Below are 25,575 nucleotides of genomic sequence, written 5' to 3'. Positions count from 1 at the left end.
TACCTACTTGTATATGTGTATACGCAGTAAAAGTAAATCTTAAGAAGATACTAAAAATAGTTGAGTTTGAGGTTAATCCCCAAATATATAAAGTTCATCACCAGATATTAGATCTGGAATTGGAAACCCTAGATAAAAAGTTGTAAACCCTAGTTAAATATTAACCTGTAATTGAGTGAGGAAGGAGAAGAAAAGATTTGTCTAAATCAGACCCAAAATCATCTTTTGCGAGCAGATCTTCAATTACAGACACAAAATCATGTCTTCATTACTGTACACTTAACCATTTTCTTGTTACACATCTCTCTTCTGGATTCACCGTTAATATTAATATCTCATAGCTTTTTTTTTTCTTTTGCTTGGTGTGAGGCTTACACTCTCTCTCTCTTTTTCTACTAGATTCTCTCTTTTTGATGATGTGAAAGTTTTGGTTTTTGTTTCTTAAAAAAAGGCATATTTTTTATTCTTGATTCTTGATTCTTGGTTCTTGGTTCTTGAAGCTTCTTAAGTTCGGTGATGTCTTCTTCCAACAATGATGGTAATAACAATGGAGCGTACCCTCTCTCTCTTTACCTTTCTTCACTCTCTGGCCATCAAGACATCATTCATAATCCATACAACCATCAGTTAAAAGCATCTCCGGGCCATATGGTATCAGCAGTTCCTGAATCTCTGATCGATTACATGGCGTTTAACTCAAACAATGTTGTGAATCATCAAGGCTTTGAGTTTCCTGAGGTGTCCAAGGAAATCAAGAAGGTGGTGAAGAAGGACCGACATAGCAAGATTCACACGGCACAAGGGCTTAGAGACAGGAGGGTTAGGCTTTCTATTGGGATTGCTCGCCAATTCTTCGATCTTCAGGATATGTTGGGGTTTGATAAAGCCAGTAAAACGTTAGAATGGCTGCTCAATAAATCAAGAAAAGCCATCAAAGAGGTCGTACAAGAAAAAAATCTCAACAATGATGATGAAGATTTTGGAAACAATGGAGGCGATGTGGAAGAAGAGGAGGAGGAGGAGGAAGATGGCGATAAGAGTTTTTTGTATGGTTCAAGCCCCGATTCCTGCGGAGAAAAACTGGTATGTGAGGTCAAGAAGGCAGAGAAGAGAAAGAAGAAGAGTGAAGTGAGCAACATGTCATCAGAGGGATCAAGAGCCAAAGCTAGAGGAAAAGCAAAGGAGATGGCCTATGACCATCCGGAAACCGTCTCAGATATCACACAATCTGAAATCATGGACCCATTCAATAGGTCTATAATCTTTAATGAAGGAGAAGGCATGACACATTCTTTCTACAATGAAGCAATCGAAGAGTTTGATATTCAAGAATCTATCTTAACCACGAGAAGGTTCAATCTACCGGCGAATATGGGTGAAAGTTACAATCAATGTAACGGGACATTTATGTTGATAGATCAAGGTTCTACCAGCAACTACAATGCCATTGATCTGCCTCAAATTTTGGATTATAACTATGATCAAAACCCTTTTGTTGACCAAAGCTTTTGTGCAGTCACCGACACGAATTTCCCTAGAGGTACATTTGGATAGTCTAAATTATGTATGTCTTTGCATTCGATGATATATGTTTCTTTCTCTTGATTTTTTTTTTCTTTTTTTGGCAGGGTTCCCATAAATCTTAGTATTTTCGAAGGACTAGGCGGCTGACTAGGCATCAAATTAAAACATGTAAGCCATCCTTTACTCCTCTTGAATGTATACTAAATCTGTAGTTATATGTGTTCTTTTTAGCATATTTATGTTGCTTGATCTTTTGTGCCATTGATAAAAATTTCTTTTTTAAAAGATTCAATGTGTGTACCTTTAAATGTCTTAATTAGCTACAATTTTCATATGGTATTGTAAGTTTGTAACCTGTAAAGTATTTTGAAGATGAATAAATGATGGGACATGATTTATATATGTGGTGATCCTAGTCCAATCCAAGATTCATACTTTGAGTATGCACAATACACACAAGAATCTTTCAGAGTAAGCCATATTTTGTTTGATGTTTAAGATAGAGCTGATCCATATTAGAATGTGTACCTCAAACCCTAAATTTCATATTAAAACAAATATGCATGATCATGATGATAAATGTTGAGGATCATGTATAAATGTACACACGTGTATTGTATGATATAGTACTTTGCAAATTGAAGTGAAACTGAGCTTTAGTCTATGTACTGTGGAGACATCCCTGTCTTGGTGTGTCTATTTGAGTCTTCGGTTTTGATTTGGCCATCCAAATATGAGGAGGATGGATCTTTTTACCTTTTATATTATTGTCTATAAAACATGTATAGGTTAGTTAATTAGTACTTTTTTTTTTTTGAGTAATGTTTGATTAATTTACATTGCAAATTGAAGTGAATTAAACTGAGAATTAGTGTGTACGTAGAACGTGGAGGTTATGTCTATTTGAGTCTTTGGTTGTGATTTGGCCATCCAGGTATGAGGAGAATATATATCCTACTTTCGTATTATTGGCTATAAGATATAAATACATATATATTTGTGTATATATCCTCTTACACGGAGGATATTTTGCAATGATGATTTTTGAAGCCAAATGTTAGTTGGGTTTTTTGGGTTTTGAAGTTTGGGTTTTTGGAAAAGATGATTGCTACTTACATTTTCGAGTAAGATTTGTTTAAGGCTTCTTAGGTTAAACTCCTTTGACTAGCTAGAGATGTCAACACATTTTAATTTGATTTTAATAGTCAACAAGAGAAAACTCAATGCTTTGAAATGATATAAGTATAGTAGCTTATATATTACGTACTATTCACTTATATAGTAAATCAGATACATGGATCAATTCAGTCACTACCAATTTGTTTTGAATTAGAAATCCTCAAAACTGAATAGCTATGATAGTCCAAACTCCAAACACGCTGACAAGAACGATCAATAAAACCCGTATATATAGTTTTTTTTTTTTGCCAAAAAAACCGTATATATAGTTGTTCCTATCTGACCCAAAATAAATCTATATATAAAGGAGATTAGCAAATGAATTCGCTTATGAAACTTAATATCCACCAATATAAGATTTTAGAGTCTTAATTTAATTTAGAAATTAGCCGGAATCTGACCAAAACGTGTTTAAGATCAAGATATCTCACTTTTTAAAAACTGTTTTTAGTAGTTGGGGACACTGTGTTAAGAGAGTGGTACAAGATTTGACTAATTCTATTTTTACTAATCATTTTTAAATTTAACTACAAGAATGCTACAGAATATGCCTAAAATAGCTTGACAGTTTTCATTAGATTATCATACCAATGGTTAAGGTCAAAGCACAGAAAATTAGACTAATTAATTATAAGGTTGAGCATTCAAGTTGGAGAAGTCAAGATAATGATGAACAATGTGAATTTAACTTTGGAAGGAATCCAATCTCAATAGGGACTTTAGCTTTCACTAAGTTTGAACCACACATACGGAAATGGTAAGATTCAGTACTTACAAGTATGGTGTTAAAAGCTTTATATATCCATATGTAGTTTTTTTTTTAAGCTGTTTTATGTGAAAAACAAATTTCCCTGTAAATTCCTAATCTCATAAAATGAGGAAATAACCAAGGAAATCATAAACTATAAAAATCAAAAATTGCATTAACATGTTTGAAAAATATGACAAAACTAATTTTAACCATACTTTAGTTGAAAACAATTGATAGTGAAACGAATAAATTAAACATGATTGAAAAACTCATAAAATAACAGTTTTTATTAACAAACTGTTGGAATATGGTGTGAAACAGAAAGTCTCTTTGTCAAAAATTGTGTATCGTGAATGTACAAAGTACATATATATGTAAGGCGACACTAGTTTTACTTCATGTTAAGTCATGTGAACAAAGTAATTTATGTGAATAAGCTCAATGCAACATTAAGCTTGCTAAAAGTGACTGTTAGTTCATTAGGAAAAAACATATTTTTCCGATAATGTTCGAGTCAAATAACGTTCGATTTAAGTTTGTTTTAGTGACCACCTCGATTGAGAATATTAAATTTTTGGCAGTCTCGAACTTTTACATCATATTTATTTGTTTCATTTCATTTTTTGTTGTTTCTTAAGAGCGTGTACTGACATTAATATCTAGACTTTGCCTAGGTCGTTGGATTAGTTAAGTACCTATGAATAATCTACAATATTTAATTAACAAAATGACTGGAAAGTGATTACCTTCAAAGATTTTGTTGCAAAGTGATAGTAAATTTATTATAAAAAAATTCATTTGTCAGATCCTATGAAATTAACTCGCCGAAATAGCTAATTTTAATATTCACATAACATCTTTTCAACATACTTTTGTAGTACCATTTCTTTAATTATTTCTTAGTCTTTGACTGAAACTTCACTGCATCCAATCTTTAAGGGTGTCGTTGCTTACCATAAATTTACTGATTTACAAAATTAGTTATTAGATATAAATTAAAGAAAAATATTTACAGCAAATCTTTAAAAAAAATAAAAGAATGAACACCTTAGTGGGAAAAAAAAAAAAAGAACACCTTGAAAATAATTTTCTCTTTTCAGTTTTAAAATATGAAAATTCACATTACAGTCATTTTCTAACTTCAAAAAATTCATAATTATTAATCTTTGAATATAATAAAATTATGACCAACCAAAAAAAAACATTGCTTTTATATAAATTTGAAAATTTAATTAGACAATTTAACAAATTCATCTGGGCCCAAATACAATCTTAATGGGCCTTAAATTTGGGGGTTACTTATGTAAGCCCATTATTACACTTCGTCTCTTCTTGCTTTGCTTGTCCCGAAAGTCGCAGAGGAAGCTACAAGAACAAGCGAAAACACACAAGGACAAAGAGAAGAAGAAGTAGAACAATGGAGTCTCAGAAGAAAATAGCGCATGAGATCGGTGGTGTGAAGAATGACGCTCTCCGATTTGGTCTCCACGGCGTTAAAAGCGACATCATCGGATCTCACCCACTCGAATCCTCTTACGAATCTGTAAAACCATCCTCCTCGATTTGTTTTTTTCTTTGTTTCTTAGTTTGAAATTGATTCTGTTAGCTTAAGAAAGGAACTTAAGTGCGTTTGATTAGGATCCTTAATCTCTTCTATCGCTTAATTAGTTGATTACTTTATTTTGAAATTCGCTAATTTTTGGGTTAAATTTGAATTTCTTGAGTAGAAATTGGTGTTTCAATCTTACTAGGGTTCTATATTGGCTTAATTTTAGGGTTTTGTTCTTACTCTGTAGATCTTGAATCTATGTTGATTCATCAGTTACCTTTGTTTTTTTTTCGGTTTCAGGAAAAGAAATCGAAAGAGGAGTTGAAGAGGACGGTCATTGCGCATGCCTACGGGACTGCACTTCCGTTGAAGATGGATATGGATAGGCAAATTCTCTCACGGTATGCTTCGATCTTGTTGTAATTCTAATACTGTAACTTAGTTTCACGGAATCTTCTAATACTTATTGGTACCGGAACACTGCTAAGATCATCAGATTTCTGTTCATAACTTGTAATATCGTAAATTACTGGTCTGTACGTGAATTATGTTCGAATCAACGCATGGGAAAGCTAGTGTTTATTTATGTTTAATGTTTGAGTATGCACACAGTTATAGGTCCCGTTTATTTATGTTTTCATTCGCAGTATGATGATTGTGTGCATCAGAGGTAACTATGTGTTTGCTAGTATTTAAGTTCATTGTTTGTGCTTGATTGAAACTTAAAACTATGTATGTGTGCATCATGGAGCTTAGGGTCTAAACTGTTTGCTGCATATCTGCTGGTTGTTAATAGCACTCTGAAAAATAAGTTGCATAGTTCTGAATTTATCCTTTTTCTCTGGTATTTAGGTTTCAGAGACCTCCTGGACCAATTCCGTCGTCAATGCTCGGTTTAGAAGTCTACACAGGAGCTGTGGATGACTTTGGTTTTGAGGATTACTTGAATGGTAAATGTCCTTTACTCCAATTGCAAGTGTCTCAATGCTATATTCACTTCTTTAGATCAGTGGACACCAATTTGATGGTATATCAATATGCACTAGCAGCAAACTATTTGATGAAAATTCACACTTTAGTTTCTTTGATGCTCGCAAGAAGCAATAGATCAAGTCTTTTGCAATGCTTAATTTTCCTCAAATCATCATCTTGTTAGTATTTCTATAGTTCCTTTTTTATAGCTCTAAGCTTTTTAGAGCAAGTATGCTGTTGTTGACAACAATTAGTCAGATTAAATTGATAGGGGTGTAAACGTGTTGTTCGTTTAAAATTGGATATCGGTTATCTGAATCTAGTATCTTTATCCCTTGCAGATCCTCGTGATTCCGAGACATTCAAGCCGGTAGACTTCCACCACGGGATGGAAGTTCGTCTTGGCATCTCAAAGGGACCGGTTTACCCAAGTTTCATGTAAGGCTCCCTCATGGGTGGTTTAATTGGTTGTTATGTCTTTACCTTTTGAACACTCGAGTGAGATCGTGTATGAACTTATTTCAACCGTAGACTTATATTCTCTCTTAAGTTTGAAATCAGATGAGATAACTATGAATGAACAATCAAATTATAGTTTTCGAAACTATAGATCAATTAACCTTTCACGTATCATCCGTCTTAACAAGTTTCGTCGGTCTTACTCTTCATACTGGTTAACAAATTATGGATTTTACAAAGTAGTAAAACTTATGGCTGCGATACACCGATCCCGCTTGAAAAGAAAAACTAAATTATGAACATCTTTCTCTTCTTCTACTATATCCAAATGGAATTTGGTGTAGCGAAGTTATTCTTGTATCATCTTTGTTTCATTCACTTTCGTTACATTTGTGTTTATTCCACTAATTTTTCTCATGCTTACCATTTAGTTCCTTAAGTAAATCTATGAAGTTGAGAGGAATCTAGAGGAATTAAAAAGAACGGAACGGAAGAAATCAAGAATAATGAAAACAATATTTTTTAATTTGTTTTGAGTATATGTCTAAAAAAAAAACGATTGAAATGAAAATACATTCAACTAACTTTTATGTTACATTAAAATATTTTCTCATATTTACCATTTGGAGTGAGTTTGACAACAACGACTATACTTTTACGGGAATAACTTGGAGGAAAATTCTTCTAAACTCAACAGGTGATTGATTTCTTAGAGGAAAAGACAAGGAAACATGTTTCTTCAGCTGACAGATTGGAATCCCAGTCACGCCCAATATTTGATTTATTAATTTCTCATTTCAAAGATGCTTTTTGCTTACATCTTTTTCTATATATATATAAAAATTGATTCCCAACGAAAAACATTATTCTTTAAATAAAAAAGAAAAGAATATTAGCAACGGTCACAAACACGATTTGCATATTGGGAGGCCCTCCCTATAACGTTCTTCTCACGTAGGCCCACTAACACTCCATTACTCCTTCATCACTTCTTCTTATCATTATTCTTTTATTAATTTCTGTCACCAAAATTGAACCTCTTTTTTCTGTTCCATCATTCATTTCATCTGTCTTTCTTTCTAATAAAAAAAAACATAAAGTTATATGTTATTTTAAAAACTATTTGTAAATCCGTTGGAATTCATCGAAAAATATGTAAAAATGCTCAAGATTATGCATATCACTTTTGTTTACGTTTGTTGTGGTCATCTTCTAGAATCTAGACATAAAATGATCATCAAGTGTTATATCTATTGCAAAATTTTCTTAAGATGTGTATAATTATTATTAAATGTAATTGGAGCTGCGAGTCTAATTAATATGGTAGAAAGACGGCGGCAGCCAACGATCCACTTTATCAAAATTTTCAAGTTTGTGGATTAGCAACATCAAATTAACCCGTTGAATTACTTTCTTTGTTACACCAGCAGAATGAAATTTCTAGAGATATTTTACATTATTTACGATCCATATAATTAACCGAAGGAAATAGAGTTTGAAAAGTGTTTTTCTTTGTTAAACGTAGATGTGCCAATTAGGACAATAAACCGGCATTTTAGACTAGTCATTTTGTCATGGAACGGATCAGTGCCGGCTCAACAGTATTATAGGCCTTAGGATAAAAAATTTTAGGCCCTTAGAATTTTTTTTTTTTGTGTTCTTTGTGTTATATAAAAAAATTGTATGATATTTTTATTAAAAAGTTAATTATTAAAACTAAAAACAATAATAAAAAAATTTATGGGCCCTTCTAAATTTTATTTTTATGTTGTAATTTAAAATTTTAATACTTTTATAAAAAAAAAATTAAAATGGGCCCCTTAATTATTGGAACACGGAACTGGACCCCTGGCCGTCGCACCGCTCGTCCCCTATTTGAGCCGGCACTGGAACGGATTAGGGTTATAATTATAAATGTCCAGAAAGCTAAATTTTTTGCTAGTCCAATACAAAAGGTTGAATCCACACAAGTAATAGACCGATCCATAAACATGATACTTTAATTAAACTAAATAAATATTAGTTATTAAAAAGATGTACAATTTTTGCCAAGGAACTAAGTCTCTAGGTAACCCAACAATGTAAATCCTAAACTATTTTCATTCTATATGATAATTACTCATTTAGCAAAAAAAAAATGTACAATTTTAAAATTCACTTAGTTAAGTAATTTTTATTTATTGGAAATTAACTATATTCTACTGAATCAGTATTATTTTATTAAATATAAAAAGCATTATAAGTAATATTTTTATACTTTTAAAACACAATGATACTCCCTCTGTTTCACAAAGAGTGTCATTATAGCATTTTTCACACAAATTAAGAAAAGTAAACAAATTTCATTTCTACCCGTTATTAATACATTAAATAATACCATCTCTCTAATTAATAAGCTGAAATAGTGAGTTTAAAAAAGAGAATTAGTTTTTAAAACTGCATTGAAAACACAAAACGATACTCTTTATGAAACGAGATTAAAACCTTAAAACGACACTCTTTGTGAAACAGAGCAAATAGTAATTAAGAGGAATTCGAAGGAGAGATGCCAGAATAGGTGTCTTAGACGTATGGTTTCCGCAAATAAGACTTCCATATGCTTGGATTACCGTATCAGTTATCTAATATAGTATGTGTGATTGAAAAAATTATTATTTAAAAAAATGAAATCCAAACTAGCTGAACATGTCAATCTGCTGCAAGATTTACAGGCTATACCGATATATATATCCATAGATAATATTTAGGCTATACCAATACATAACAAGCTAAATGATAATATTTCATATTTAAATAATTATTAATACGTGTATGTACCGATATATATCCAAGATTTTCGTATAAAAATGATACCAAAAATTATGCATTCCGTAATAAATAAAGAATAATAGTAAAACCATAACATTAACTTGATAGATTAAATTTCTACTAAAAATATTACATAAGATATTCAAATATCTTGCAATAATTAAAAGATAAGAAATAAAACCATCTAAACTAAATGTATTGTGTTTTTTTTGGATATAAAATTAAAACAATACCATTTTCTTAATTAAATGTCTTTTGTGTCTACTACTGCAAATATTCTTTTAAAATACTATCATTAATACTAGGAAGCCAAAAATTAATCTGAAAAAAAAAAACAAGACAGAGTTAAGAGCACAATGATGGGAGCCACATGGAGACAGAACATATGTTTGCATCCAAACACTACAGCAGCCATATGCACAGCTCTTAGCCACCTTGGCTTTCTTTTTTCTTTTAGTTACTTTATTCCTTTTTCTTCATATTATCCATTTGCCAAAATGTACATGTTCTTTTATAAACATCTTATTATATAAAGTATGGTTTTTTAGTAACTCATAAGATCGTGACACGTAACAAATCTATCGATCTTAGATTCTGACACGGGTAAAACAAAAATTTCTTTTTTAAGATAAAAAAAAAGATAATTGTGAGTATTTATAATATTAAATAATTTTAAACACCTAAAAGATAATTATAAGGATAATTGTAAATAATTGATATTTCTATTAAAATATCAAAAGATAATAATAAGTAAATTATACGTTTCAATTAAACAAAAAAACCAGGCAAATTTATTAAAAAGGAAACATATGTTATTATGGGAGACTCACAAAAATGCCTCATTTTCAATACCCCTTTTCAAAAATGTCCCATTTGGCTGTCCATTTTTAAAAATACCATTTTTATATACAAAATGACTAAATTACCCTTCTTTTAATAAAAGATATCACAAATATATAAGGAAAACATGAGAATGTGCACACATCAAAATTACAAATTTGATTTTGTAAAAACTTGTAAAACCTTTAAAATACCTTGTAAAATTTTCTCGTAAAAATTTTTCCTGCCAAAAAATTTTTTTTGCGGGAAAAGTGATTCCGCAATTTTTTTGGCGTTAAATTTTTGGCGGGAAATTTTTTGACGGCAAAAATTTACAAGGTATTTTAAAGTTTTTTTACAGGGTATTTATAAGATTTTACAATATATTTTAAAAGGTTTTACAACGTATTTATAAGGTTTTTATAAGATATTATAAGATTTTACAAGCTATTTTATAAGGTTTTACAAGTGTTTTATAAGGTTTTACAAGTTATAAATACTTTATAAAACCTTATAAGTGCCTTGTAAAACCTTTTAAAATACATTGTAAAACCTTACAAAACACTTGTAAATACTCTGTAAAACCTTTAAAATACTTTGTAAATTTTTTCCGCCAAAAAAATTTTGCCAAAAAAATTGCGTGATCACTTTTCCCGCAAAAAATAATTTTTTGGCGGGAAAATTTTTTGGCGAGAAAATTTTTTACGGGAAAATTTTACAAGGTATTTTAAAGTTTTTACAAGTGTTTTGGCGGGAAAATTGCGGGATCACTTTTCTCGCCAAAAAATATTTTGTATTTTGTGGACCTAATTTTGTTTCAAATAAGGGTAAAATGGTCATTAAAAATTAAGAGAGGGCAAACTTAAAAATGGACTCTCAAAGGGGGCATTTTTTAAAAGGGGTATTGAAAAAGGGGCATTTTTAACAATTTCTCTATTATATAACTAATATGATATATTTTTGTTTCCCAAAGTTAGTAATTAATACTATCATAAACCGTTATCAGTCAAAGATTTTATCATGTGTCGAGATTAAATTTAAAATTTGATATTATTTATCTCAATTTCCTTTCCAATTAGAAATATGTGATGATTTAATTAAACTAATCCTTATATTATTTATTTGAGTTTATTTTTTCAAATAGAAATATGAGAGATCAATAATGATTGCACTATTGTTAGATTGTTTATTTCAATTTCTCTTTTCATATTTAAATTATCAAAGATTCATATATCATCGTGTTTATAATTTTTTAAATTTTAGTTTTAACTGTTGTATCTTTAAATTATTTATTTTAGTTTCTACGTTCAGTTAAAATTATATAAGATTTATAATATATCATAGTTCTAATGATTTTAGATAGCGACATGTGTCATGATTTAAATTACAAATGTCTATTATTTATATCAATGTTATTTTCTAATTAGAAATATGTGCTGATTTTAAGTAAAGTTTTATATTGTTTATTTGATATTCTTAAATATGTAAGAACGATATATGCTTCTTCTTTGTTTTTGAAATTTTGAATTTAATATTCTATTTCAAAAATTTTTATTTAAATTTCTATGTTCACATTTGAATTATATAAGATTCATATATCATCGGGCTTATAATTTTTTGAATTTATAAATTTTTATTGATTGATCATAAAATTATTGCAATTGAGTATATAGAAATCGAACCCGCAACGTTAGCTTGGAAAGCTAAGAGGTTTAGTCGATTTATCATCTCTATGTTTTTAATGTGTCTAACTAAAAACTACTTTGGTTTCATTCGCCAACTTTATGATGAATGTTTTTAATTTTAGTTTTTCATATAAGTTAATTTTAGTTCTTCATACTATGAGTTATTGCTATGTGATATATCTTTCATTTAAAATAATTTTGAATTCATAATTTTAATGGTTAAAGAAACAATGCAACAATAAAAAAATAAATATTTCTTTTACTTTTGAAAGAAAATTTCACTTACAATGTTGTTTAATATTTTTTTTGTTAAATTTGATTTTAATTTTAAAAAAATTAAACCCGTCCATCGGACGGATCCTTATCTGGTATATTATAAATTGTACCTGTCCTTTATTATCACCCCATAATTGATTTTCAAAGTAAAAGTTGCATGAAAAATTATTATAAAATATATAATTTCCTATTTTATGATATAATTTTAAGAGCAAAAATTATGAAAAAATCTAAAACTTATATCATAAAAAATGCTTTAGTTTCTTGCACTTACCAAAATATGTTCCTTTCGAAATTTAGGGATTAAAATTGTTTCACAAATACACTCGTTTCTAACTATACAAATTCAATAATAAATATTATCACATGTATTTATGGTAGGTTTTAGGTTAAACTGTTATTTTAATATAATGAATGTCAAACAACTATAAAATTTTCGCAAACGCATCGATTTTAATCATTTGTTTGCTACTCCCTCTGTTTCAATATATATGATGTTTAGTCATATATAAAAATCACAAAAGTCTGATTCTTTCTTTTTTGACATTTTTGGATCGACAAGGCCTGATCCATAGCTAATCCCTACTACGCGGGGTAATGCGATTTAGTAGAGTCGAACTCCGATCGGGAAGACGGAGTCAAGTGGTTAAAACTAAAGGCACATCCCCAAAAGTCTGATTCTATAAAATTCCGTATTTATATTTACATCTTAAACCAGTCAAATCCTAGTATTAATTAAACACTAATCAGCAAGCATTACCTTTTTGGGGTATTTTCGTCCTAAAAAGTTTCCACACTTGCACAACGCATAACCGTTGTAATTCCATCGAAATTCCAATTCTACCCTTGGAACCTTCGAGCAAATCTTTAAGACGGCGGCAATAAATGTAAATAAAGTAAAAACTTAGGGTCCACTTTTATAATATGTAAAAAAAGGAACAAGAACGTGAACGATCCGCGCGAGCCACACAAAAAGGTTCCAGCACAGAGAAGAGAGAGAGAGAGAGAGATTGCTTAAGAGACGTTGTCGGACTTGAAACCAGTTTCGGTACCGGAATTTAGGAACTCCGTTCAAATCCGGAGCCAATCTAAAAGATAAAGCTTTCAACTTTATCCATTAATTTGGAGAGAAATTCTCAGAGAGACTGAAGTCGAAAAAGTCAGAATTTATTGTTGGGTTTCGGTTTTTGGCTTCTGGGTTTTTGATTTCAAGTGTTCAATTTCCGAATTAGGGAAGAAAGTTAGGGTTTTTGTTTTGTTTGACTCAGAGATAGATCTCTGCGAATTGTGAGAGATGACCACGCCTTTGAAGGTGTGGCAACGTTGGTCTACACCAACGAAAGCGACGAATCCAGATTCGAATGGGTCTAGTCACGGAAAGGGTTTAGACATGGTGACCCCAGTTTCGGGTCGGGTCAGTGAGATCCAGTTTGATGATCCAAGACTATTGCCTGAGAAAATTTCAGAGCTTGAAAAAGAGGTTCGTTTTATCTTTTTTGTTTCCTCTAATTTACTTTGTCGCTTGTAAATTAATCATCTTTACTCTTTCAAGATTTGTTATTATAGTTGAAGAATCTTTAAGAATGTTATGGCTCTTCTATGTTTTGTGGTTTTGTTTGAGCAATTACTGATTTGTTGATCTGATGTAACAGCTTTTCGAGTACCAACACAATATGGGTCTTCTTCTGATTGAGAAAAAGGAGTGGAGTTCCCAGTATGAAGAGCTTCAACGGGACTTCGAGGAGGCGAATGAGTGTCTTAAGCGGGAACGTAATGCGCATCTGAGTGCTATAGCTGATGTTGAGAAGCGAGAAGAGGGGTTGAGGAAAGCTTTAGGGATTGAGAAGCAATGTGCACTTGATGTAAGATTCCTAATTTTTCAAGTTTCGAAACTCTTCTTTATGTTTTTCAATTCTTAATATAAGCTTTATGACACTCTTAAACTGTTGCAGCTAGAGAAGGCTCTGCGGGAACTACGCGCTGAAAACGCAGAGATTAAATTTACAGCTGATTCGAAGTTGACTGAGGCAAATGCATTGGTTAGAAGTGTGGAAGAAAAATCTCTTGAAGTTGAGGCAAAGCTGCGTGCTGTTGATGCTAGACTTGCTGAAGTTAGTAGAAAGAGTTCAGAGGTGGAAAGGAAGGCAAAGGAAGTGGAAGCTCGAGAAAGTTCTCTTCAAAGGGAGCGATTTGCCTACATTGCTGAGTACGTATTGCGCTTATTGCCTTTTATCTTTTTTGTATGTTGAATAGTTTATCTTTGTCTCGCTTCCTTGCTCCTTATTGGGGAATGACTCGATTTCTTTTGTTTTTTTTTTCCTCAGACGAGAAGCAGACGAGGCAACTTTGTCAAAGCAGAGGGAGGACTTGCGTGAATGGGAAAGAAAGTTGCAAGAAGTAGAAGAAAGAGTTGCTAAATCTCAAATGATTGTAAAACAGAGAGAGGATAGGGCAAATGAAAGCGATAAGATTATCAAGCAAAAGGGAAAAGAACTGGAAGAGGCACAAAAGAAGATTGATGCTGCTAACCTTGCTGTGAAGAAACTAGAAGACGATGTCAGTTCGAGGATAAAAGATCTTGCTTTAAGGGAACAAGTAAGCAGCTCAATTTTTCTTTTAGTATTGTTTTTATTTAAAGTGGTTGAATCTTTTCAACTTACATACTTCCTCTGGATGCAGGAAACTGAAGTGTTGAAGAAATCCATAGAGACAAAAGCGCGAGAGCTACAAGCTCTGCAAGAGAAACTGGAAGCCAGAGAAAAGGCAAGCCCTCTCTCTCTCAATCTCTCCCTATACAATTATGTATTTCTTCTGTGGATAAATCTGATACTAAGTAATTCAGTTTGATATTTAGTTGATGAAATTGCTTGCTGTCTGCAGCAAGTTCTCTGGGCAGGACAAGTTTTCAATTTCCATCTCGATTTTGTTTATTTGTGATTGTTTCATTTTTCGTTTGCATTGTCATGACTCAGTATTATGCAGTATTCCTTTATCTGTATTAGTAAACGAGTAATCATGTTCTTGACAAGGTTGATATCACGTTTCCATGTCATTTTGATTATTACATGTGTGCATTCGGGGTGTTAACTTTTTAATGTTGGCTAATTGACAGATGGCAGTTCAGCAACTAATTGATGAACACCAAGCTAAATTGGATGCAACACAGCGTGAGTTTGAGTTGGAAATGGAGCAGAAAAGAAAATCTATTGATGACAGCTTGAAGAGCAAGGTTGCAGAAGTGGAAAAGAGGGAGACCGAGTGGAAGCACATGGAGGAAAAAGTTGCTAAACGTGAACAGGCATTAGATAGGAAACTGGAGAAGCATAAAGAAAAAGAAAACGATTTTGAGCTAAGACTGAAAGGCATAAGTGGCAGAGAGAAAGCCTTGAAAAGCGAGGAGAAGGCAGTGGAAGCTGAGAAGAAAAAACTGCTCGAGGATAAGGAGAGTATTCTCAATCTTAAAGATTTAGTCGAGAAAATAAGTGCTGAAAATCAAGTACAGCTAGCAGAAATTCACAAAGAGAAGGAGGAGCTTAGAGTTACTGAGGAAGAGAGGTCTGAGTATCTTCGTCTGCAAACCGAATTAAAGGAGCAAATAGAAAAGTGCAGGTCTCAACAGGAGCTTCTTCTGAAAGAGGCTGAGGATCTGAAGGCCCAAAGGGAAAGTTTTGAGAAAGAATGGGAAGAACTTGATGAGAGGAAAGCTAAGATCGAGAACGAACTAAAGAATATAACTGATCAGAAGGAAAAACTAGAGAGACACAATCACTTGGAAGAAGAAAGGCTGAACAAAGAAAAGCAGGCAGCAACTGAAAACTTGCAAAGGGAGCTCGAAGCTCTTGAAGTGGCAAAAGCTTCATTTGCAGAGACTATGGAGCATGAGCGTTCAATGCTCTCTAGAAAAGCTGAGAGCGAGAGAAGTCAACTGCTTCATGATATTGAAATGCGTAAAATGAAACTCGAGTCTGATATGCAGACTATTCTGGAAGAAAAAGAAAGGGAGTTGCAAACGAAAGAGAAGGTATTTGAGGAAGAGAGAGAGAAGGAATTGAGCAATATTAATTACCTAAGAGACGTAGCCAGAAGAGAAATGGCGGACATGCAGAATGAACGACTCAGAATAGAGAAAGAAAAGCTAGAAGTTGATACTAGTAAAAATCATCTTGAAGAGCAGCAGACAGAAATCCGGAAAGATGTTGATGACCTTGTTGCCTTAACCAAGAAACTGAAGGAACAGCGGGAACAATTCATTAGTGAGAGAAACCGTTTCCTTTCTTCCATGGAAAGTGATAGGAACTGCAATCCGTGCGGTGAACTACTTTCTGAGCTCGTACTTCCTGAAATTGATAACCTGGAAATGCCTAATATGTCAAAACTGGTCAACAGTCTTGATAACGAAGCACCAAGGCAGGAGATGAGGGATGTATCCCCAACTGCTGCTAGCTTAGGATTGCCAGTTACTGGTGGGACGGTGTCATGGTTACGGAAATGTACTTCAAAGATTCTTAAGTTGTCCCCAATAAAAATGTCGGAACCCTCTGTTACTTGGAATATGGCTGATCAAGAACTGCAATCTACTGAGCAAGCTAACGTGAACTGTGGGCCATCAACTACGCTTCAGGCAGCGACGACCTATTCCTTTGATGTTCAGAAGGCTGAATCTGAAACTGGCACAAAAGAAGTCGAAGTCACCAATGTAAATTCAGACGGTGATCAAAGCAACATCAACAGCAAGGCTCAAGAAGTTGCTGCAGATTCTTTGTCCAATCTAGACGTCGATGGTCAATCACCCTTGAAAGGGAAAGGGAAAGGGAAAGCCAGAACCAGAAGAACACGCTCTGTCAAAGATGTTGTTGAAGATGCTAAAGCTATATATGGAGAATCTATAGACCTATATGAACCCAATGATTCAACAGAAAATGTTGACGACTCTACTAAAGCAAGCACGGGTGAACCTGTTCGTTCTGATAAAGCAATTTCAAAGAATGGACGGAAACGTGGGCGTGTGGGTTCTTTGAGAACTTGTACTACTGAGCAGGATGGTAACGAGAGCGATGGAAAGTCAGATAGTGTCACCGGAGGAGCACATCAGCGGAAGAGGCGCCAAAAGGTAGCATCAGAACAACAAGGAGAAGTGGTAGGACAAAGATATAATCTCCGGCGACCTAGAAGGTTACTTCAAATCCCATTTACTTACAAACACAGTCCCTGAGGATAATGCGTTTGAACTGTTTATTGTTTTTTTATTCAGGCTGTTTAATAAATGTTTCACTTTTGGGTTATTAGGGTAACTGGAGAAACCGCACTTAGTAAGAAGAATGAAGAGATTGGTGGAGTGCAGCAAGACGAGGAGGTTCACTGTGCTCAAGCCACCGCCACAGCATCAGTAGGTGTTGCTGTTAGTGATAATGGAGTAAACACAAATGTGGTGCAGGTAGAATGCAGCTCTCACAACTTACTAACTTAGCTGGATTTTTGTTTTTTTTTCCCTCTTCTTTTGATTTCTCTCGCTTGACAAATCTGTTTCTTTTAATTGTCTGTTTCAATAGCATGAAGCCACGGTAGACTCTCAGGATACTGATGCTGGTTCGCCCAAAAGAACAGGTGAGAGTGAGGCAATGAGTGAAGATGTGAACAAAACACCCCAAAGGGCTGACTCGGATGGTGAAGACGATGAATCGGATGCAGAACATCCCGGGAAAGTCTCCATTGGTAAGAAGCTTTGGACTTTCTTGACGACGTAGCCCATCAGAGAATGTAGTTTGGCCTATGATGATGAAGAACTAACCTTCTTCTGTTGACAATATTAGTGTTTTGCTTCTTGATCATTAGCTACTTAGGAGGCTTGTGTTAATTTCGTTTGGATATTTTTCACCACAATGTAGTGTTTTCTTTCTAGCTTTCTACCACTTAGTTGATATCTTGTTTAAGAGAATCTTCAAGAATTCTCAATTCTTTTGGTATGTTTTAGATGATGATTTATTTATTTTATGAGAGTGATCTCCTTGTAACCACAAAGTGTGTGCATTTAATGATTTGATCCATTTTCACGTGTTTTTGTTTATTTTGGGAATGATACAAATAGCATACAAATAGTATACTTGGATGCACAAAATTTCAACCTTATATTTACAGACTGTAATAATAGACAAGTATAGACTGTAACTATACTTGTCTTGTCCGTTTGCAAGACAAGTCTGGGCTTTATCTAACATACCATCTCCTCAGAATGGTTTTGGTCCTTCTGAATTTGAGAATTTGCATCACCTTATGCATGTCCTTAAGTCTGGTTTTTTATCTGCTGATGCTAAGTTGTCATTTCCATGGATTTTATGGCGGTTATGGAAAAATAGGAATAAGTCTCTGTTTGAGGGGTTACATTTTCAGGCCAAAATTTTAGTTGAAAATGCCATTGATGATTCTAAAGAATGGATGGAGAGTCAGATGGGAGTTTTGCAACACAAGGAAGTTTCAGTTTCATCTGATTCAGTTTTGTTACCTCCCTTGGATGATGAAGTCAAATGTAATATTGGCTTCTCCTGGTCTAACGAAATTCCCTTGCTGGAGTTTCTTGGGTTTTAAGAGATTCTGCTGGCAGTGTTTTACTTCACAGTCGGCGATCTTATGCTGCAGTGGATTCTCAATTTGCAGCTCAAATCAAAAGTTGGGAATGGGCCATAGAAAGTATGCAGAGTTTGCATTTTCAGAAAGTGATCTTTGCGACAACGACGATGGACATCATTAAAGCTATGCATAAGCCTAATGAATGGCCAGCCATTGTAAGTCATATCTCTCCTTTCTTACTGATAAGTAAAGATAAGAGATATGGTTTCTTCTCTATGAAGCTCAGAATTGCAATGTTGGGACCTCCATGATAGCAAATAGTGTGACCTCTGATTTAAGATTATCTTCGCATGTAGCTAGGGGATATCCTATTTGGCTTAAAGGTTTTTTTGAGCAGGAAAAGAGATTTGCTATTGGTAGGTAATTTTACTGGTACAGTCTCTTTTGGTGGCAGAGTCTTTGCTTCTGTGAATGCTCTAAACGCAGGAAAGGTAAACAAGTAAACAAAGAGCCATCCCGAAACAACCAACATAATAGGCAGAGGAATGGAGTGGAGTGAAGTTTTACCCTGTTACTCAACTTCCCCCATGAATTTCTATGGAAGCTCATTCCCTCAAAATGATTGGACTTTGTTTCTCTGAGTTTGATAAAGATCAAGATGGGGATGTTATTACTTTTTGAATGCTGCAGGTGTTGCTCTGCTGTTTCTAAAGATCTAGTAACAGAGCAAAGTTCTAGTTGTTATGTTACTTTTTAATCGTATCTTTCAACTTTTAATAATCATTGTAATATATCTTAGGTCTGCTTTATTTAGGCTCTTGTACTAAGTCCTTGACTCTCCATAATGGTTGATCCATTAATGGATGCTCTTGTAAGTTGGCTTGTTATATATAAAACGGAACACCTTGGAAAAAAAAAAAAAAAACAATCTTAAAATAACAAAAGAATAATATAAGTTGCACAAAAAGGAATGATATACTGACATAAATTTTTTTATATTTATGTTACACCAATTTGGAAAAAACATCAAGAAGCAAACTTATTTTCTATCTATTGAACAACACTTGACAAAGAAAAGAAAATTTGAAACAACATCTGAGTCCATCACTCTTGACAGTTTGAAAAACAGAATAATTATTGATGTAAGAGAAGGTTTTAGCTTCTGTACAGTGTCTTCTATAAAGTCAAATACTATCAGAGCACCTAAGCAATGTACACATTAGTCCTTCTGAATCCTCCTCTGTTAGTGCCTTTACACCTTCCTAATCAAGACTTCCTTCCTATCTCTGAGAATATAAGAGATATCAAAGTTAAAAAAAAGCTAAAGTTGCAGAGATCATTAAAATCATATATAGAGGAATGGAAATTTACCTGCAGTGCGGTACAGGGCAATTGAGATCTTGGCAATGGTACGCGTGAATCCTTATTGTCTGCCACAATCTGTTGCAAATGTTACAACGAGCTCCCTTCTCTCTCATTTTGCATTGTGCATTGTGACTGAACAATACTTTAACTTCATGGCATTTCGGGTATGAGCATGAGTTAGTGGTCGTGGCTTGGCACCGAAACGCATGCGATATTGCGTTCAATATCTCAAGAACCTAAGAGAGTATTAAGTTGCTTAATTTAGTGAGCTGGTAAAAAATAAAACCAAAGAAAAGAAAGAAACATATAAGTATACTTACCACTACTGTTCTAGGCGGCGCTCCATTAGCTGAAGGGAGTGTGGGGAAAATATGAAGATGACGAAGGGTTGTGTTTTTGGTATAGCATCCAGTGCAAGCTCGGTAATCCGGACAGAGCAAACAAGGGAAGTAAATCGTGGTCGACACATCTTTTTTGCAGGCCGTGCAGGTGAGACTGCTAGAGTTTTGAGAGTGATGTTGCTTGTTTGAGGTGTGAAGATGGTGAAGTATCATCATCGAAGAATGCTTGGCATGTCGAAGCGTGTGAAAGTTGTAGTTATGCTTTTGAGAAAAAGCTAAGAACGCTTGTCTGCTTTCGAACATATCGTTTTCTTGAATGATATCATTATCCTCTGTTGTAGAAGACAGTACGCCGTTCACCTGAACCTGTGGAAGTAAAACCAAACCCAGTTTAGTAAAATGCGTTGAATCAATTTCCTAAACAAGAAAATCATTATGATCAAGAAAGCTAATAACCTTAGAGAGCTGATGCTTCTCTTTGTCCTTCCTCTTGTATATGTGTTCCCCAGGAAGCTCTTGTTCTGCATCATAGCAGCTTTCACACAGTTGAAGATTCTTGCACTTCTCGCAAAACCATCTCAATCCCGATAATATGGCTTTCGAACAGCGTGTGCATGAATAATTCAAATCCACCACCATGAAATCCTCCTTACTTGGGAATACCTCTTTCGCGAGCTAAACAAAACAGAATTGTTAAAGATTAAACACCCTCAAAAGTTACCAAAAAAGAGAAGAAAGATCCATATTTGAATTCTAAGTACATCCAAAATGTAAATGATTACCTTTTCCATTACGAGAATGTTTTTTACATCATCAACATCAACACCAGCCGTAGTTTTGTAGCTCATAGTCTTTAGTTTTCTTCTAGAAAGCAATTTAACCTTCTTCTGCAACTCATTATTGCCTTCTTTCTCAATCTCTTGAGTCATAATCTCAGCCCTAGTGCACCAGAAAGATCCTTCAAAGTAAGGCAACCGCGCAGCTGTCATATATTCCTCTGTTGAAACGAAGAACCGATCATACAAGTTTGTAACATTCATCACTATCCTCCGCTCTGCTGCTTTTTTAAGCAATGACATATACCTGTATTAACAACACGTTGTTAATGTCAAATCCAATTTCTTCACAAGAACAATGACCAAAGGATAAAGCCGGGATCAAGTGGAAAAAAAGGAAGAAAATACATACCATTGGCGAAGCTTCTTAGTTTGGGGGGTTTGCTGAGTCTTAGGATGAGAATACATAATGTAGTCTTGTCCTTTCTTAGGTGGACACGCCCATATATAACTCGTCATGAAACCCCGAAGCTTACAATACTCAAGATATCCAATCTATCAGAGATAAAACATAGAAACATGTCAATGTCAATGATAATTAGGTTTTAATTGGCATTTAAGCACGATGATGAAAAAGAGTAATGAATATTTACCAATATTTCATGATAAACGAATGTTCGTAGAGCTTCTCCTCCGAATGTTACTCTCTCAGGTCTAAAGTACTTGACGGAATCTAGATATACGATGTATGTGCTGCGTTGATTTGGTTGGCCACATTCTGATCCAAACTCTTGGACAAACAAGGCAAAGATGCATATATCAACTCCGTCGACTTTCTGGAATAGAAGAATAACCTGAAACATCAAAAATTAACAATAACTAAGTAAGTTTTGAAATACATAACTGGATCAAAAATTCAAATATTCAATTGTGGTACTACTGATTCTCACCTTTGATCTGTAAGGGAATTCACTAGGAAAGTTTTCTCTGTGAAGCAAATTGGCAAATTGTTTGTTGACGGTTAGGGTTTTATCAGCCGAAAACACGACTCTGAGGGTAAGACCTTCTGGTTCAGATACCTGGAAAGAAAAAAGTATTAAGTTCAGTATAAAGAAACGGAAACTCAAACAGAATCTCAAAATGAAAAGAAACCACATCATAGTCTTACATCATCGATGCTCTTCCCACTAGCCTTTGCGGTTTGGTATCTTTCTTCCTTTAGGCGCCTGAATAGCCTTTGCTCTAGGAAGTAGCTGAGGATGGTTTCAGGCAAATCTTTTGCTCCCGAATCGGTATTGTCATCGAGTCGCTTGTTGTTGATGCTTTTAAGCTCCTCTAATAAACATTCAGGACAAAAATAGTCTGCGGTGTAGTCTTGATCTTTATGCTTATTGTAGAGACCACATATCTGATGTTGCCATTTTTGGCAAGATTCACATTGAACCCACTGCTCCATAAAAGTAGCTTATGTAGTTAGTAAGATTTCATGAAATGAGAGATTAAGACAGAGAGAAAGACAGAGAGAGAGAGAAAGGGATGAAGTTTACCTCCTCTGTATTTGCGTTGTCAACGTTATTCCTTCTAAGCATTTTGTTTTTGTCGATAAAGATTCCACATAAAGTGAACTTGGTTTTACATTTAGTGTGACAAGGACTGCAGATCTGATGTTTTGCATCGGTTAGTTCTTCTTCCCCGGGGGTGTAATAGAAAGATTCGTCATCGATGCGGCGGCTGCATAATGAGCAGTATAAAGGGGGTGGTGGATACAAGAGTCTGCCATTAACACACAATTGACATGCTTCCTCCTCCTCCTCCTCCTCCTTGTGGTCACACATTTCTCTGGTTGCGCTCTGTGTAACAACAAAAGGATTAATAACCAAACAAATTAAAAGACAAACAAAAAACAAAAAAGCAATGACAAGGCCAAATAAGTTACCTGAATACTTGGCTTCGTAAGACTCATTATATGCAGCTTAATCTCTTCTTCTGTGAAACGTTCGACCAAAGAGACACCTCTCTTGTTACGTTTTTGCAGAGACATTGTGTCAGCATTAACCTCACACTTGGTCACTTCATTACATTTCATCGGCTCAACAATATCCACACCAATTCCAAGTTTCTTCTCATGGTTTAAAGACCTTTCCTTTGTTTGAATGTTTCCTCGGTTTGTCGTAGTAATCAGATCCGCGAAAGAATAAACCTTGATTATCTTCGGTTTTTCTGATTTTATATCGTTGCTAGTACTAGGACCCTGAACATCCTTACTATCCAAAGGAGAATTGTTCTTCATATCTTCCTTCGTTATGTCAGAACCGCTGTTTGTGTTGGAAGCAGACTCGCTACTAACCGGCATTGGGGATGTATTTAAACATCTTCTAGCATTAGCAGCAACCTCCTTAAAACTTGGCACTGGAATCAAACACTTCTTCTCCACAATGAACTTAGCAGAGCTAATCGACTCGGGACTCGGATATGGCTCAAGAGGAGGGATTGTAGATAAATCATTCCAAGGACAACAAGGTGCTTCCTTTTGCCTCCGCTTTGATGGATAATAACCATTGTCTAGCTCTCTTGACATTCCGTTTCGACGATTAACTTTCGACTGAGATTTTCTCGATCTCGATCTACGAAACTGTGCGTCTTCATCAGATGTAACATTCGACTCCGCAGGTAGATTGTTCAACCGCTGATTGAACTCATCGAAATCTCCTGATTCATCAGGCTTAGTGTTAAGATAAATAGGCATCAAGTTCCATGGCCTTTTACGCGGTGGCGCCATCAGACTATGTTCCCTGCACAATTCAAAACAGAGAGCTATTAGAAAGACACCGAATTCGAAGGAATTAAAAATTGTCAATAAAGTTTAAAACTTGCAACAGAGTAACATGCTTGTTGCCCAAGTTATATACTAATTGTTGGATTAAGAGTCTTACATATCAAAATCAACAAATCAATCAAATTAACACTCGATTTCACAGATTAAGCTTATTAAACACTCTGCGATCTCCAAAAAAACATAACCTTTAATTAAAGTCCTCCAAAAATTTAAAAGTTTTCGTTTTTCCAACGAAATCGCCAAAATTGATGCAACACTCTCCTCAAAAACCATAATTACGTGATGATAATCGACAAGCGAGGCACGACAAAAACCCTAATTAGCTACGTCAGCTACAATTCAACACCCGATCATAAAGACAATATCACAAATTGTTCGAAGAAGAACCCAAAACCAAAACCCTAATCGAGTAAAGAAGAAGCAGAGAGGAAGAAGAAAGGTGGAACCTTTATTCTTCTTCTGCGTCAGACAAAAGAAAGATAGTTGAAAGAGAAAAGCCTCTGACTTCGTTGCTCTGTGTTGTTACCTTAATTAGGGCTTCCGAGATTTTCTTTTATCGTCAAAATTTAGGATATATTTTAGATTTTTTTTTTTTTTTTTTTTTTCTTTTTGTCACAAGTGTGTTTTATTCATAATACAGAGCCAAATATAACATACCAACAAAGACTAAAACAAACAAACCCAATAAAAAAAATAAAAGCCCATTTAAGAGAACCCTAAACTGAAGGATAAACTTGAACACAGCAGCATATAAGACACGTGGCAAATGGGAAACAGGTTGGAAGGCACGTGGGAAGTCGAAGATGTAGGAGTCTCCGATCACTGGCAGATCGTTGTGATGTCCGAAAGCTTCAACTCTAGCCAAATTCGCCGGAAAACTTATTCAATCGGCATATCTCAATCTTCGCTCAAAGAAACAAGCGAAATTCCAATTTTAGCTTTGATGAGAATATGACTCCACTTAATGCAAATCTGAAAATCTTCATCATCTTCTTCTTCAATCAACAGCTTTCACTCTTCAAAGAAATTTTGTAGTTCACCTAATATAGACTTGCTTTCATCAAATTCAATCAAAAAAAAAAAAAAACAAAGACACCAAACGCAACTTCGCTCTGCAACTTCAATCCTATCTTAATTGATTAAAAAACCAATAAGCTAGAAGAACGAAATAAGCCCCCTAAGCAAGGGATGAACAAAGAATTACACACCTAGATCTAAGGATAGAGTCAAAGAAATCAAACAAAGTAACCGAAGCTTAAGAGAACGAAAGAACAAACGAAAAATAAATCCGGACAAAACCGGTACAAAAGCCATCCGAATCATCAAAGGACGAATCGATGGAGACGTAGCCATCCACCGTTGAGGAAGAAGCCAACTGGTGCTGGAATTTTGCCGACCAACGGTGCTAAACAGAGCCACCGATGCCAGAGAAAAGCTAGCCGACGTTGCTAAGGGAGCCAACGACGCCAGACGGAAACCGACCAACATCACTGAAGAAGCTGGCCATTGCCGGAGCCAAATTTGAGCATCGGAGAAGACTTACTCTCTCTGAAGGATTGAGAGAGAAAAGAGAGAGAAAGTCTCTCCCCCACAAAGACCAAATTTAGATTTATTTTGGATTTATAACAATTTTTTTCTGTAGTTATGTATTATTCAGGCCTTTTCTTTGTA

General features: G+C 34.4%; 4 protein-coding genes across 6 annotated transcripts; 3 read left to right on the top strand and 1 right to left on the bottom strand.

The window, feature by feature from the left end:
* The first annotated feature begins 408 nt into the window (after nt 1–408).
* LOC9324646 (transcription factor TCP1) lies at nt 409–2,902 on the top strand. Its single transcript, XM_002888537.2, has 2 exons — nt 409–1,540; nt 1,629–2,902. Exons 1-2 carry the CDS (start codon nt 517–519, stop codon nt 1,637–1,639), a joined length of 1,035 nt encoding a protein of 344 aa, XP_002888583.1. The 5' UTR covers nt 409–516; the 3' UTR covers nt 1,640–2,902.
* A 1,892-nt stretch (nt 2,903–4,794) lies between these two features.
* On the top strand, nt 4,795–6,605 carry LOC9323178 (cyclin-B1-2). The gene is made up of 4 exons (XM_002888536.2): nt 4,795–4,997; nt 5,304–5,404; nt 5,856–5,953; nt 6,317–6,605. The coding sequence occupies exons 1-4, from the start codon at nt 4,872–4,874 to the stop codon at nt 6,415–6,417; spliced, it is 426 nt and encodes a 141-aa protein (XP_002888582.1). The 5' UTR covers nt 4,795–4,871; the 3' UTR covers nt 6,418–6,605.
* Nucleotides 6,606–12,927: 6,322 nt separating this feature from the next.
* On the top strand, nt 12,928–18,078 carry LOC110230794 (protein CROWDED NUCLEI 1). The gene is made up of 8 exons (XM_021034699.1): nt 12,928–13,502; nt 13,675–13,884; nt 13,975–14,228; nt 14,347–14,617; nt 14,702–14,785; nt 15,135–17,194; nt 17,309–17,456; nt 17,572–18,078. The coding sequence occupies exons 1-8, from the start codon at nt 13,317–13,319 to the stop codon at nt 17,764–17,766; spliced, it is 3,408 nt and encodes a 1,135-aa protein (XP_020890358.1). The 5' UTR covers nt 12,928–13,316; the 3' UTR covers nt 17,767–18,078.
* A 1,550-nt stretch (nt 18,079–19,628) lies between these two features.
* Nucleotides 19,629–25,525, bottom strand: LOC9323177 (histone acetyltransferase HAC2). Of its 3 annotated transcripts, none has more exons than XM_021036044.1 (12): nt 24,431–25,525; nt 23,005–23,860; nt 22,616–22,918; nt 22,237–22,515; nt 22,019–22,147; nt 21,722–21,922; nt 21,481–21,623; nt 21,075–21,375; nt 20,749–20,967; nt 20,272–20,658; nt 19,958–20,187; nt 19,629–19,872 (listed from the first exon to the last, which is right to left on the bottom strand). In XM_021036044.1, the coding sequence occupies exons 2-12, from the start codon at nt 23,845–23,847 to the stop codon at nt 19,839–19,841; spliced, it is 3,069 nt and encodes a 1,022-aa protein (XP_020891703.1). In that variant the 5' UTR covers nt 23,848–23,860; nt 24,431–25,525; the 3' UTR covers nt 19,629–19,838. The 3 variants fall into 3 exon arrangements, with proteins under 3 accessions (XP_020891703.1, XP_002887112.1, XP_020891701.1); XM_002887066.2 differs by having other exon boundaries at nt 24,351–24,437; XM_021036042.1 differs by lacking the exon at nt 24,431–25,525 and adding an exon at nt 24,090–24,341.
* Between the last annotated feature and the right edge of the window lie 50 nt (nt 25,526–25,575).

This window comes from Arabidopsis lyrata, assembly GCF_000004255.2.
Source record: "Arabidopsis lyrata subsp. lyrata unplaced genomic scaffold ARALYscaffold_2, whole genome shotgun sequence".
Lineage (NCBI taxonomy): Eukaryota > Viridiplantae > Streptophyta > Magnoliopsida > Brassicales > Brassicaceae > Arabidopsis > Arabidopsis lyrata.
Note: the sequence above shows the minus strand (reverse complement) of the source record. Positions and strands in the feature narration are given on the sequence as shown.